The 15,887-nt window shown below is 41.5% G+C and overlaps 1 protein-coding gene across 8 annotated transcripts in view; it reads left to right on the plus strand.

The window, feature by feature from the left end:
• ELAVL4 (ELAV like neuron-specific RNA binding protein 4) overlaps positions 1–3,015 on the plus strand; it is a 91,332-nt gene extending 88,317 nt beyond the window's left edge. For 4 of the 8 annotated variants that reach the window (XM_008575199.1, XM_008575201.1, XM_008575200.1 and 1 more), the window contains exon 7: positions 39–3,015. In XM_008575199.1, the coding sequence (XP_008573421.1) occupies positions 39–408 (370 nt within the window). In that variant the 3' untranslated portion in view covers positions 409–3,015. The remainder of the gene's footprint in view (positions 1–38) is intronic. The other 4 variants (XM_008575202.1, XM_008575206.1, XM_008575205.1 and 1 more) reach the window with 1 other exon arrangement.
• The last annotated feature ends 12,872 nt before the right edge of the window (positions 3,016–15,887 follow it).

The following is a 15,887-nucleotide window of genomic DNA, read 5'->3' on the forward strand; positions in this document are numbered from 1 at the left end:
CGTGTCTGTGTCTGTGCATCTGTGTTATCCATGGTCAGACTGATGTCTGGACCAGTCCCCCCATCTGCTTGTCCCCCCAGGTTCTCCCCAATCACCATTGATGGGATGACAAGCCTTGTGGGAATGAACATCCCTGGTCACACAGGAACAGGCTGGTGCATCTTTGTCTACAACCTGTCCCCTGATTCCGACGAGAGTGTCCTTTGGCAGCTCTTTGGCCCCTTTGGCGCAGTAAACAACGTCAAGGTCATCCGTGACTTCAACACCAACAAGTGCAAGGGATTCGGCTTTGTCACCATGACCAACTACGACGAGGCAGCCATGGCCATCGCCAGCCTCAACGGGTATCGCCTGGGAGACAGAGTGTTGCAAGTTTCCTTTAAAACCAACAAAGCCCACAAGTCCTGAATTTCCCATCCTTACTTATTAAAATATATATATAAATATATACGAACAAAACACACGCGTGCACACACACACACACAAAGGGAGAGAAACAAACCTTTCAAGGCTTATATTCAACCATGGACTTTATAAGCCAGTGTTGCCTAAGTATTAAAACATTGGATTATCCTGAGGTGTACCAGGAAAGGATTTTATAATGCTTAGAAAAAAAGAAAAAAACAAAAACAAAAAAAATACCTTTGATGCATTGAATGTTCTTTCATAGCTGTCGTTGTTGAATATAATATACATAGATAGCGATGTGCAGGGATTTTTACCCAGCCAGCTAACTTTACTACCTTCCTTGAAGGTGGGTCTTTTTAAGATGACCATTCACTCATTTGAAGAAGAAAAACAAAAAACAAAAAAAAAATAATAATAAAAATAAAACAATTTTTACAAAGTAATGGGATTCAAAGAAAGAAAAAAAGATTTTTCTTTTTTGTCAAAATGTTGATCCAATCAGATTGGTAAAAACCCCCACACAAATTAAAGAGGAATAATAAAAATTGCAAAACTGAAAAAAAACTTTTGCAAATTTTTTTATTTTTCCTTTTTTCTTTTATATCATGTGAACTAAAAAAGTCTTCTGTTAGGGGATGGGGGCAAGGGGGATACCTGATGACATTAACAATTTAATAACATTAACATTGTTGCCAAAGAGGTGGTCTCTTTGCTGAAAATGGGTTTCAAGAAAAATCTATTTTTATAAAATATAAAGAATTTTTACAAGAGAATCTGGATTTGAGAAAAAAATATTTTGACTGGCTAATTTAGGGGAAATTGACAACTTTGTCGCGTTCATACTGCACTGGTAACTTTTTAGAGATCAAGATGTGTGTTTTAAACTGGATTCGTAGACTGTTTTTTGAAGGATGGGCTATAAACAGATGATCTTCATATCTTTTCATAGCATGTAATAATAATAAAAAATATTAATTACTAGGGGAAAGGAGTGTTCGTTCTACCCAGGGTACCACAGTTCCCCACAGTCAAAACCCAAAAGCAAGGAGATGAGTTGAAAGACAGTTTTTCTTTAAGTCATCAGTATGGGATGTCAGCAGAACAAAAATTAAAAAGATTAATTTTCCTTTTGATCTAAAATTTCCTTAGTTTGAGCAGTAGGTGCTACGAAATTATTTACATATCTTAGTATCATAGTTAAATGTAATGTGTTTAGGAGACGAAAACAAAAGATACATTTGCTTTAAATTCATTAAAGAATTTTCAAACTCACTTTGTAGCCCATGCTGATAGAATTGGGCTGTGTTGGTACATTTGAAACACTGTTTATGTTGCTTGAAACACTTATTTATTTAATCGCCAATGTGATGATGCCTATGGCCGAGATCAAATATAGCTAGATTGGCTAGACTACTTATTTGTTTACTTAAACTATGGGAAGAAGCATATTATTGTGTCATTCTGTTGTGTGTGTATGTGTATATACAATATAAATATATATATATAAAGTTATTTTTTCTTTGGGTTAATTTATTATAAGTTGTAACACTTGGCTAGTTTTGTTTGTATATGTCTTAAAATGTTTTCTTATGATATTTAAGTGACAGTTAAAGAGGTATCAAGGTAACTTGTGTAGAACTATTGTTTGATATATTGTCATGTTTGTTGTGAATATTTTTTCTTACTGCACAGTAGAAAAATAAAAACAACTGGGTCTTTATTTTAATGTAATTCAGATTGGGGAAATCAAAACAGAGCTAAGGGAACAAAATGACTGAGGGAGCACTCTCCCACGTCCAGTGCACTGATCATTTTAGTATGTTTGTGCTTTGTACGGTTATATATTTAAAACAAAAACAAAACAAAAAAAATACAAGGGTTCATGCTCTTCCCTGGGTAATAGAAACAGTTACTCGCTATGCATAATCTAGTTGATAGTTAAATTTGCTATTGCTTTTCTTGTCTTGTTATATAAAATCTTTTCAATACAAGTTTAGTCTTAATGGTAATAAAACGTTATGGTTATTTATAACTTGTGCTTATTTTGTGCATTTTTTCCCATGCTGAACCCACTAAGTGCATGTAGACAGGACTGTTGTTTTCACACTGAAGAGGCAAACTTTGTAGTAGTCGTTGTAGTGGTAGACAGATAACGAAAACCAAGGCTGCATCATAGACTTCTCCTTTAAATTTTTTTTCTGTTTTTTTTCCTCTTTTCGGTTTTGGGAAAAAAAAAAAACAAACCCGCCAGATTTCAGTTCAGAGAACACTCGTTCAACATTCAGGGAAAACTTTTTATGTCACCTGCTATGAATGAACGCAGTTTGCTGGCAAAGTTTTGATACATTTGCTAAGCATTAGTGGGAAAAGCATGCCAAAATCTATTCTCTATAACGTGTTCAATCTTGGGGGAAAAAAAAGGAAAAAAAAATCTTAGGACCAGGCAGTTGTATACTTTAGTTATAATGAATGACTTCATGTTAATCTTGCTAGTTTAGAAGATTTCCAAGGGCAAGTATTGTAAATGTTTTTTTTTCATAATCTTGTTGTGTTTGAATTATTTGTACTTTATCTGTCCAGACAATAAATGAAAGTGTGTAGAATGGATTTGAGCTTCCCAAATTTTTAAATGTGTTCATTCAAACTTTTTTTCTGTAGCATCTTCAGATTTCCCCAATATTTGTATCATTAAACCAGGCAAAAAAAAAAAAAAAATAGTAGAGTAAAATTCTGTTTTGCAACTTAGCCCAGTCTCTCAAAGTCAAGTTGGTATTAAGAAATTATTGCCCTAGCTCCGTGCTACTAAAAGTGTGGTCCCCAACTGTCAGTATCAGCATCATCTGGGAGCTTGCTAGAAATGCAGAATCTTGAGCTGAATACAAATCCATATTTAACCAGATCCCCAAGTGAATCACTGGTATTTTAAAATTTGAGGAGCACTGCCCTGATTGATAAGCCAGAATACTTGGCATTAGGTTTGTGATAAGTTAGTATCTATTATTTCATTTATAACATACTTGTGACTTGTTCAGAGGACAGGGAGTCACCATTTGCAGAGCTTCTGTTATGTATTGGGCAGGCTGTATAGTGTCCTCTACATTCTCTCACTTTATGCTCTCATCAGTCCAAGAGTAGATAGCATTCTCCCCATTTCACAGATGACAAGACTGAGGCTCAATGAGATTAAGTAACTTGAAATAGCCAGCAAGTTTCTAGCTGGGATTTGAATCCAGGCCCGATTCTACTGCACTCAGCAATGAGATTGCAGAACTTGAGATAGATATTAAGGGAGCAGACCATTTGCACTGAAAGTAACAAGAAAGGTCACCTTTTATTTTAGCACTCATTTTTGTTTAGAAGTAGAAAATATTTGACTTTCTTACCTTTGAATAGAAACCTATGGAGAAAAAAACTGCCTACATTATAATGAAGTCACATTAAAATATGCCCTGAACTTTACAGATGAGCTTTTTAGTCATTTCCTAATATGATCATTCATTGATGATCTACTGTCTTTCATTTTCATTTTCTCACTAATTGAAAATTCATATGTACCCTATAAAACATCACAATCCGTAAACAAACCCTTCAAGAAGAAATTTTCCCAATGAGCCAGATGAACAAATAGTCAGATTCTCTTCTATTTCTCATTAACCCTTTTTTTATTATGATATTAAATTACCACATTGGTTCAGATAATTAAATTCAGGGCAAAGAATGGGATTTAATTAACCAAGCTAAATATTAAACCTCTAAGTCAGCCTGAACTTCACATCATTGAACTTAAAGTTTCTTATTTTAGTATTACCTTAAAGACAAGCCCCTATGTTTCTTTTCTGAAGAAAAATGGGCATTTAAATGACTAATTGCCATCAGAGATAACACAGCTTCATACATATGTTTATAGGGTCTAAAATTTTTGCTGCCAAACCAATGATAGTTACCAGTCACCTCAAAGTGTTGTTTTACTGTACTTTAAATGGGTGGATATGTTATTTTAGAATACTGGAAGTTGATGAAATCTTACCAGTTTACATAGTTCATTCCCCAGCCTCCAATAGATCTATCCTGAAAGTTTCACAAATAAATGTAGGTTTTTAGATCTTAAAAATATCCGTAGAAGGACATTCTACATACACTCTCTTAGGAACACTTCCCAACATCAGCACAATGTGTCTTCGTAACATCTAATAAAAAATTCATCTTGTTGTGAGTGTCAGCTTGTTACCTTAAATTTCCAGGCAAACATATATAATTTCTGTAGGTGTTTATGGGAAAGGTCTAACAAATCACAAGAATACAGAGTTTATTAAATTTTTTTGACATCCTAGGTACATTCTATTTTGCTTGGATGAAAAATTACACATCACAGAAGGCTGACAGCATTTACTTAGTGTTGTTTCTGTCAAAGTGATAGGAAGGGAAGAGTGCAAAAAATATGTGCTTGTGTCTACAACCATCTCACAGCACCACCAGCACCAAAACTTTACTTCCGCTACCGAAGATCAAACAGTGACCAAATGACAGTTACAGCCAGAAATTTTTATCAACTTGGGCCCTGTTTAAATTTGTTTCACCAAGATCATCACTTGTTCACTGTAAATAAAACATTTAACCCCCAAAGGACGACATTAAAAAGTACATTTGAAATTCACAGAGTCTTGTGGGGCCTGTACTCAGTCAGTATTTGGTTGTAGATACCTTAACCTTGTCAAAATGTGGCACACAATCACTTTTTGCCATAGATAATTTAGGAAACTCCCAGCCTTGAAACTGTTTTGCCTTTACTTCCTGTAGGTGCTGTGCATTTATTCCTTAATGGACATACACATGCAAACTCACAGAGGCAAGTACTTGTACAATGAGTGAGAAATGGCTTCTTTTTACTTTCACCTATGAATTCAAAAATCATACCTGACAAGAAAGCATTAAAAGCAAAACTGTGTTTTCTAAACAAAAGAATCATTTAAATCTTAATTTGATGCCATCCTGCCCAGCTCCTTTCCACAGCCTTTAAGGAGAGCTCATGGAACACTGCCTTTGTTCTACCTGAAGAGAGAATAAATTACATTTTATTTCCATGAGCTAAAATCAAGTTTTAGTATTGTCCAAAAATGACTCGTACCGTTCCTTTATCTTATTAGCTTTTTGGCATATTAGGTAATAGGATAATTTCTCATGGTACAGTATTTATGTAAGAATCGTATTTCTCTCTGTGCAGATCACTTACAGAAGTGTCTGTTAACAGGAGAGAATGATGCATAATCGGCACTTAAGATTAAAATAGACCTGAGAACATAAAAGTGTTCCTCCAATTAAAGGAATAGCATTTCTCCAATCTCATCTTTTTTGTTTCTGCAGCAGAATGAAAACTGGCTTAAAATCACCCAACCCCAGGTTAATTACCAGAAGGCTTTCCTATGCAAGTTCAGCTTTATCTACTAGTGGTTCAAATGCAAAGTGGGCTCACATGACACTCCAGTATGTCATGTAATTATTTCAAAGTCCTTGAGGTTTAAAAAATCATTTCTTTTTTTTTTTTTCTTGGTGGCTGGCCAGTAAGGGGATCCAAACTCTTTGACCTTGGTGTTATTACAACGTGCTCTAACCAACTGAGCCAACCAGACAGTGCTACCAGGTATGATGTCTTTTCTATGCCAGGCACTATCCATGCATATAGTCCTAGTGAGGAGCATCGTTCCCCTTTTACAATAAGCGAAAAGGAACTCGGAGAGATTAGGTATTTTGTGCAAGTAGGTGGAGGTACCAGAATTCAAACCCAGGTCTGTCTGACCTTAAGACCCCCAGTTATACCACCCTGGCTGTCCCAATTAGAGCCAAAACAATTACCAAGTAGTCCTCACTTAAATTAAAGGTGGAGATGAGTTCTGTACGTAAGGAACAAGGGAAATTACATCAATGCACTGTGTCTGGGACTAACCCCCTTCCTAAATCTTTATTGGAAAAACAGACCCAATAACACTGGTTTATAAGCAAATTGATAAAGAAAAAGAAAAACTAAAAGTGGCAGTTTTTAAGCACTATTGCTCAGCAGGTTTAAAAATGAAATTAGTTTGTTGACAGGCCTATTTTAACCACCAAAAGTCTGAGATAGAAAGAAGTTGAGGATAGGACAGGCAGGTAAGAATATTAACAAGCCAATTTAGCTGCACTCGGAGCAGGCCACATGGGTCTCCTGAAGAGATGAAGGCCTTATGTAAACCAACAGCACCTTGGTAAACACTTCTTTTACTATCTGTGTTGCTCCTAAATCCTCAGAATAATCCTGGGAGGCACATAGCATAATCTCCATTTTACATCTGATGAAAACTGGCTCAGAGAAGTTAAATACCTGCCCAAGGTTGCTCAGCCTGTAGCAGAACTGGAATTTACACAGATGTCATCTGGTTCCAATCCAATATCTTTCCACTAAAACATACTGATGGCTTTCAGTGTGACACTACCATTTGTTAAACACCCACTTAGGTGGGGGTTGAGGGAACCGGCCTAAGCCTTGTCTACACTAGAAACCTTACTCTGAACACCTGCCATATGCCAGATACTGAGCTGGGGCATGACAATGAATAAACATATCCAGCATTTTTTTTTTCTTGAACCTATTTTGTGCATGACATTGTGCAGTGAATTATGACAGGAAACCTAAAAAAAAAAAAAAAAAAAAAAAAAAGGAATGGAAAGTTAGAGTTTTGTTACAACGACAAGACATTGGATCAATGATCTAGCCGTGACACACAATTTCTGTGCTGGAAGGAGAATTTCAGGAAATTCTGAAAATCTGTGGGGAGTGTAAGGGGTATTCAGGACTTAGGAAGGAAAGAGATTGTAGCCTGGTAGAAAGAGGACAGACTCTAGTGAAAGAAAGTTCTAGGTTTAGGCAGATCATTTAATGTCTCTGAGATTCCTGATCAGAGAAAGGAGGATTAGAGACAGTTCCTGGCAATCAGTGAAAAGTAGTAGGGATTAAACAGTAGCCAGAAGGGGTTCCCAGAACAGAGCTTAGGCCAGGTCCTCTGCAGGGGGAAGTAGACTTGGTGGATGACCCTGGGTGTAAACAACAAAGAAACCCTTAGGTCCCTTCAAGTAAGGGAAGGAGGAAATAGTAGGAATCCATGTGGGAATAAGCTGTTGGGAATCTCACCTGGCCTCATGAAACTTAAGCTGCTTTTGAAATACAGTAACCCCAGTCACATACCTGCACAGGTTCCAATTGTCACTCAGCAACTAGAGACCCCGTTGTTCCCTCCTCTGGTGCCCAGCCATTACAGTGACTCAACCATTCCACCTCATTAATCCCTGAAAATTAGACACCTGGGAGCATCATGGAAGAGTCACAAGGACTTCACCTCATGGTGGAGGGATGGAGGCCAGCACTAAGGAGCTTAGGTGGGCAGCAGTGAGAGGGGAGAGCAGAGGAACAAGAGGAAAAGGGTTGGACACTCAGGCTGAGAAAAGGGACTTCTTTAAGAAAGCAGGGTAGCAGAAGCCTTTGAGCAGGGAAGTGCGGCCCCTTCATTCACAAGCAAATTCCTGGGAAGAGGCTGCTACCCCAAGCCCTACTCCTCTAGACTATAAGCATAAGCAAGAGTCAAAAGTTCACTCATCAAAATAGGAAACAGATCCGATTAGGCCATTGGTAAAGGGCAGCCCTCCCCTCCTTGTCACACAATCAGCCTTGTCCCTGGCTGCTTAGTTAGCTATGGAAACCCCCTTGGAAGTCAGTTCAACCTCCTCATTTTAATCCTTGAGAGAAAAAGGACTTTGGGTTGCCCAATCTCCAGCCCACCCCACGTGACTATCATCTCATTCACAGACATTAGCATCTTCTCCTCAGGGTGCTCTTCCTTCAACTCCCAGCCCCATTTTGCTCAGAGTACACACAAACACACGTCCCATCCACCTGGCTAAACCTGCTTGATCAACTCAGGATTCACTGCCTCCTGGGAACCTTCCCTGATCCTGGGCTGGGTTAGGAATTTCCCCATCCATCTGCTTTCCTGTATCACAGCACACTTCACGTGACGTACGAGTACCTGTACTGCTGCACGCATGCCTCCCTGGGGACAGAAGAATCAGACATAGTGCCTGCCTTGGAAGAGTGCAAGTGCAATAAGCAGAGCATAGAAGGGCGAGAACAAAGCTACAGGGTGTATGGGAAGCACAGAGAAAAGAGCAGTCAATTCTAACTGTGTAGGGTGAGATGGAGTTGAAGTGTAATACGAAAGGCATACTAGAGTTGTTTAGGAATCGGCTGTGTCTTGAAGGATGAATCAGACTTGGACAGGCAGGCATTGTGGTGAGGTGAGAATCACACCAGAAAAGATGGAAGGGACCCAGGACTGGGAGTTAGAATCCTCAGCTCTGCCCCTGATTTGCTGTATAACACAGGACAAGTCACTGGCCCTCCCTGGGCTTCGATTTACCAGAGGTTAGAGAAAATGCTGGACTAGATGGTCTCTGATGGTCTTGTTCCTGCTTACTCCTAGATGCTCATCTACTCCTATATTTTTAATGGGGTCAGCAATATTTACTGACCCCTATTATGTGGCACTGAGGAAAATGAGGGGACAAAAGAGACAGTTTTATACAGCTGAGGTGCATGCTGTCAAGGTCAAGGGCAGACTGCTCTCATAGTGAGTAACAAGGAGACCTGCCTGGCTGAGGATGAGGAACGCTCTTTCTGAGACTGTGGCATTTGAGCTGAGATCTGAAGGATGAGGACAGTGTGTCCCATCTCAGGCAGAGGGAAACTGCATGTGCAACGGGTTAGAGTGGAGGGGAGTGAGGCTCAGTTGAGGGGCTCAACGGAGCTCAGTGGGGGTGGGGGGATGGGGTTAGGGTGGGAGTGTAGCAGAGACCAGACAATCAAGGGTCTTGCAAGTCACAGAAAGGACTTTGACCTTTACCTTAGGAGTAAGCACTAACTGTAAAGTAGGGATGACAACAGCACCCACCTGTTTCGATACTGAGAGGGTCAAACGCACTACTTCGCAATAAGTGCTTAAACCACTACCTTGCGGATAATAATAACTATATAAATGTTTGCTCCTCTTCTTCTCCTTCTTCCCCTCCTCCTCCTCCTCCTTCTTCTTCCTATTATTATTATTATTCAACTGGCAAATTCTTATACATACCTCAAAACTCAGCATGGATACCCTCTCCTCTGGACCTTCCCTAACCTCTCAGACAGGTCATAAACCAAAGTCCTCTCTCACACTGCAGAGTAATTTGCTGTTTTCCTCTTTGCTTTCTCTCCTAAACTGTAAGCTCATCCAGGGAAAGGATTGTGCCCTACTTGTCAGCACAAGGCGGGGCACAAAAAGAATGTCAGTAAAGGTGCTCAGCTGTGGCAGGCTGAATAATTCCCCACCCCACCCCCACCAAAGATGTCCACATCTTAATCCCTGGATATGTGAATATGTTACCTGTCTTAGTCTATTTGGGCTGCTATAACAAAACATCTTAGATTGGCTAATGTATAAACCACAGAAATGTATTGCTCACAGTTCTGGTGGCTGGGGGGTCCAAGATCAAGGGGGCAGCGGAGCCGGCATCTGGTGAGGGCTGCTCTCTGACTCGTAGATGGCACCTTCTTTCTGAGTCCTCATATGGTGGAAGAGACAAATGAGCTTCCTTGGGCCTCTCGTATAAGGTCACTAATCCCATTTGTGAGGGAAGATCTCTCATGACCTAATCACCTCACAAAGGCTCTATCTCTTAATACCACCACATTAGAGATTAGGTTTAAATTTGTGAATTTGGAGGAGCACAAACATTAAGACCATAGCATTACCATAAATGGCCAAAGTAATGCAAATGTGATTCAGTTAAGGATCTTGAGATGGGAGAGAGTGTCCTGGATATCCAGGTGGACCCACTGTAATCACAAGGATCCTGATAAGAGGGAGGCAAGAGGATCAGATCAGTAGTAGGGGACGTGATGATGAAAGAGGTTGCAGTGATGTGAGGAAGGGCCCTGAGCCAGCAAATGCAAGCGGCCTCTCACAGCTGAAAAGGGAAAGGAAATGTACTTTCTCCTGAAACTTCCAGGAGGAACGCAGCCCACTAACACCTGGATTTTAGACTTCTGACTTCCAGAACTATAACAGAATAAATTTGTGTTGTTTTAAGCCATTAAGTTTGTGGTAATTTGTTACAGCAGTAATAGGAAACTAATATATCAGCCAGGCAGAAAACAGGGGCTAGAGAAAGAATAATTGTGAGGAGAAGCCAGTGCTCAGTCCAGGCCTTCCCTGGCCCCTGGGCATCAGTGAGGACAGGGCATTATTGATGGTGGTCCTCTGCCCACCCTTGTAGCACACCCTCATCACACTGGACCCTTCAGAAACAAGATGCCACCACCATATTAACATCTTCCCTGGGATCTCATGACTTGGTGGGTGAGGAAGGGAGAGGAATAGTCAGTAAGCCTGAAAGTATCAGTGACCAGTAATTCTGGGTCCAGAGGAGAGAGTTTGGAGTGTAAAGTAGGGTAATAGAAAGAGCAATGGCGCAGGAGACCTGGGTTCGAGTCCCACCAATTTCCCATGTGATTTTGAACACTTGTATACTCCAGACCTGCTCCTTCTCTTGTGGTCTGCATCTCAATTAATAGTGGACAACCCAGTATTCTTAAACTCCTCTCCTTTCCCAACCACCCAATTAGCAAACCTGTCAATTTTGCCTCCTGAAAATTTCTCACATTCATCCCCTCCTTGCCCTCTTTCCCCTCCTCATTGCCACCATTCCAATTTAAGTCTTATCTCATTCAGAGACTAATAAACTGAGTAACTTCTATGTGCGTGAATTCTGGTACTAACCCAATAGGAGATTCTGGTACTAACTTAATAGGTACACCATCTGCACCTCCATCCCTTCCCTTAGGCAATGACCTAAAACACTAATCTAGCCAAATCGCTCCCCTGCCTAAATCCCATCAGTGGATTCACATCGCCCAGGTGGTATGGTCCAGACCCCTGAGTGTGGCTTGACAGGCCTTGCATCACATAGGCTCTGACTGCTCAACCAGCTTCACCCCTCTTCTCTTCCTGCCTCGCAGTTTGTGGTCCAGCCATGCAAAATGACTAGTTGTTCCCTAAAGACAACACAGTGTTTGTCACAAGCCTGTTCATATTAATTCTCTTCTTCCCTACCAACAGAACCCTGATTTTGTTAGGGCAACAAAATGTCTTGCTACAAAACACCTTTCAGTTTTCCTGGTGGTGGCCACATCACATAGCTATGGCCAGTGAGATGTAAGAAGTCCCTGGTGAGTCTTCTAGGAAAGCTTTTTAAAAGAGAGCAAACTCAAAGGACACACTGTTTTCCCTTTGCCCTCCTCCCCACTCCCTTCTTTCCACCTGTAATGTTGATGTGATGTCTGGAGCTGCAGGTGCCGTGCTGCAACCATGAAGGCAACAGCCAAAAACCATGGATGGCAGATTAGAAACGCATGAGGAGCCTATGCCCTCAATGATGTTTCTAAGCTGCTACAGCAGCCCTGGATTGTCTTCTCTGGACATCTTATTACTTAAGAAAGATACATTCCTTATTGCAGAGCCTCCTAACCAGTGAACACATTCTTATTACAGTGCTCACTTTATTTCTTCAACCTTCTGAGCAGCCAGGCGGGGCCCTGGGCTGTTAGAGCCCCCAAGCCATTTGTCTCTGGCCCCAACCAGCGTGTCTCTACCCCGTTGGGCCATATGAATATTTTCATATGTGTGCTGCTAGGTGAAAAGGGCTACACAATTCTGTCTCACTGGTTTAAGTTTCATTATTCCCCTGTCCCACTCAGCCAGTTTTCCAGTTCCCCTCCAGACTTCTAGGAGCAATATCACCACCTGCCTCCAGATTGTCATTGCCTTACTGCTGCCTGCATCAGTCTGCCATGCATCTAAGACTCTTCTTGGGCCACCCATATAGTGGCAATGACCTATCTTTAACCCCCAGTGCTCCCTGGTGCTTCAGTTCCTGCCATCACACCGACTGGGCTATCTCAATATCTTTGTTCTACATCTCTAGGGCTCATCTCTCTCTCCCTTGCTCATCATTAGGGATGCACTCTCTCTTTCATCTCACTTTGATGGGGAAGAAACTGTCCTACCACGGAGTTACTTGGATCCCTAACAACTTAGTGAAATTTTTTTTTTTTTTTGGTTTGCCAGTGTGGCCAGGTCAGAGTAAGCTAAGAAGAGTTTTACACTATACCTGCAACTAGTGCTCTTTAACTTCAAACCCGTTTGCTTGTCTACTCCTCTGCTGGACTCTCTCTTCACTTATGGGGATATTATCTCTCAGGAGCCCCATCGTCTTATTATAATCTGGCTTCCAGTGTCCCCTATCCCCGTGACCTCAATGCCCATCAGATATGCTTATATATGTCTGAACTACAAATACAAACAATCCAAGTACTTATTCATGGAATCTGTGCCAACTCAGGGATGTAGCTAGACATTCAGAAGGGCATGGAATATATGTGGGTTCCTGAGCTTCCTGCTACAGAAAGAATGACTAACTTCTCTAGGCCTCAGTTTCCCCATCTATAAATGCAACAGCAGGACTACCTGGTCTCGGCTTCATTGGTCTGACACCAGAAAGAACCCCAGGGGCATACTTGAGTCTCCTGAGTGCATTACAACCAGTATAGGAGCCAAGAGAGGAGGAGAAATGAGGGGGAGAGGAAGTTTTCAATCAGGTGCTGAGTTTCACTGCCAAAAAATTTCCCACAAACAAACCCACCCCAGCAAAGGAAGCTACTGTCTGCTGGCATGCTGCAGAAAAGAAGGCGGGCATGAGCCCTCATTAATCCGGCGACTGTGGGATCAGTTGCAGATACCCCCAGCCCACCCACTTTCCACCATCTGTTGCTGTTGTTGCTGAGCCAAAGGCGTGCGGCTCCGGTGGGAGCCCAGCTGGAAGCCAGAGAAGGGCCTGGACCCTAGACTATGGGACAGTCTCAGCAACAAGGACCCATCTATTCCCTTGAGGCTGGGCTCCTGCCCCAGCAGTGTCTCCTACCCCCACCCCCACCCTCAATGCAATGCCACAACATTCCACAGAGCTCTGCTTTGAAAGCAGCTGTGGGAGAAGCCCCTGAACCCTGAACAAATATTAGGCGAATAAATGACTAAACTGCACTGAATGAGAACCCATTGTGTGCCAGACACATACCTTATCTCCATAAATATTCCCCCAAACCACACAAAGATTCTCCCCAAAACTATATCTGATGATTTCAATATGCACATAGACCATCCTCCAACATCGCAGCTCCTCAACCTCCTTCCACCTCACTTCCCACCTCCCTGTCCATCCTTTAGGCCTAAATACCTTCATTTCAATTCCAAGCATCCCCTTGTCAATGCAGTCTTCCTATCTTACTCCCTTTAACAACCTGACTCAAAACAACCCTCAATGCCCCTGGGACCTTCAACCCACGTTTTACTGCCCCACCCCCATGTCCTCACTTCCCTTCCTACCAGTTGAAACTCTATGTAATTCTTGCCTACACTCTATTTTCCTCGCCCCTCCCTCCCTTCATTGTACTCTCTGTCTCAACCAAAGTTCTCCATCTACTCTGCACCTGCCCTCTCACAGCTGAACAGATATGGCAAGAGAAAAACACATATTCATGCTGCCCAGGCTCCCCATAAATGAGTGACCACCAGCCTTGGTGGACCCTAAAACTGCCAAAGGGTCACACTGTATTTCTCTAGGTCATTCACTCTCCCTCTCTCTTAGATGATGTCTTCCTGCTTTCTCCTCTTTCTTCAAACCTCCAACACCTTTTCCTTCATTTCATTCTTAACTAAATAATATTTTACTGAGAAATAATTTTTACTGAGAAAATTGATATTTTACTGAGAAAATCGAAGCAGTTAGAAGGGAACTCCCTCTAGCCACTATGTCCACTTTCTCTCCTATCCCTATGGCTAAACTTGCACCTGTGGATGAGATCCCACCCCATTTGCCTACTCGAGAACATTGAGACAGCAATTTGCCTCTCTTGTCCTGCATCATCAGATTTTTCTTCTCTAGTGGGTCATTCCCATAAGCATACAAATATATGTTACTGCTCCCATCTTAAAAGAAAAATACCTCTTTACCTAGTTCCTATGACTGTGCATTTCTCACCTCCCCTCAACAAGAAAACCTCTTAGAAGCATGGTGATACTCACTGTCCGATTTCTCTTTTCCCATTCTCCCTTGAACTCACTCTAAAGAGATTTGCTCCCCCTGCCTACTCTTCCCAAACTGCTCTTGTCAAAGTCACCGGTGATCTCCCCTTTGCCAAATCCAAGGGGCAAGTCTCAGTCCTTGTCATATGCTATCTTGCAGTAGCATTTGACTCAGCCAGTCACTCTCTCCTCAAAATGCCTCCTTCATTTGCCTTCCAGGAACCCCCATTCCCACTTAACATATTTTCTTCCTACCTTTCTGGCCAACCCTTAGTTTCCTCCTCTCTTTGGCTCTAAATGTCGGAGGCTGAGTTCTTACACGTCTTCTCTAACTGTATTCACTCCCAGGTCACTCATCCAGTGTCATAGTTTTTAATATAATTAGTGCTAAATGACTCCCAAATATATTTCCAACTCAGACCTCTCACCTGAACTCTGCAGACATATATTCTATTGTTTAGTTGACATTTCCACCTGACTATCTAAAAGGCATCTCAAACTTAACATGCCAAAAAAAAATTACTTTTTTCCTTCTTGTCCACCCAATCTGCTCTCCTCCCCATCTCAGCAAACTCTCCTTCCAGTCTCTCAAGCCAGAATCCTTGGAGTGACACTTAACTCCATTTTGTTACTTCTATCCCCTAAAAAGTCTCCCATTGTGAAAATATTTGTAACTATTTTGATCTCCACTGTAACTTCAGCTGCTAAAAGAGTGGAAGCTCCTGGACCTTAGTCGGTGCTCAATAAATATTTGTCAAATAAAGAAATAATTAAATGAATTTAATTTAATGATTTGAGTATCAAGTCATTCCTCATCTATTCATTCGATAAATAAAATAATTACAGATTGGATAAAGACTGGGAAGGAAGGTACTTGGAAAATAATAACAGAGGGGATTTTACTTCGACAAGTAGAGGCTTTGTTTTGTTTTGTTTTTTCCTGAGAAAATGCCTTTAAAATGACTCCTGAATGATCAAAAGAAGCCATTGCAGGGCTGGCCCCATGGCTCACTGGGGAGAGTGCGGCACTGGTAGCGCCAAGGCTGCTGGTTCGGATCCTATATAGGGATGGCCAGTGAGCTCACTGGTTGAGTGTGGTGCGGACCACACCGTGCTGAGGGTTGCGATCCCCTTACCAATCAAAAAAAAAAAAAAGGATCCATTGCAGAAAGAGCCAGGAAAAGAACATTGATGCAAAGGCCCAGAGGTAGGAAAGAGCTTAATGGGTTTTAGGAAACAACAGATGGCCAGAAAATGGCCAGAAGAACTGTGAGAGAAGGG

The sequence above is a fragment of the Galeopterus variegatus genome, unplaced genomic scaffold (genome assembly GCF_000696425.1).
Source record: "Galeopterus variegatus unplaced genomic scaffold, G_variegatus-3.0.2 Scaffold1155, whole genome shotgun sequence".
NCBI classification, from domain to species: domain Eukaryota; kingdom Metazoa; phylum Chordata; class Mammalia; order Dermoptera; family Cynocephalidae; genus Galeopterus; species Galeopterus variegatus.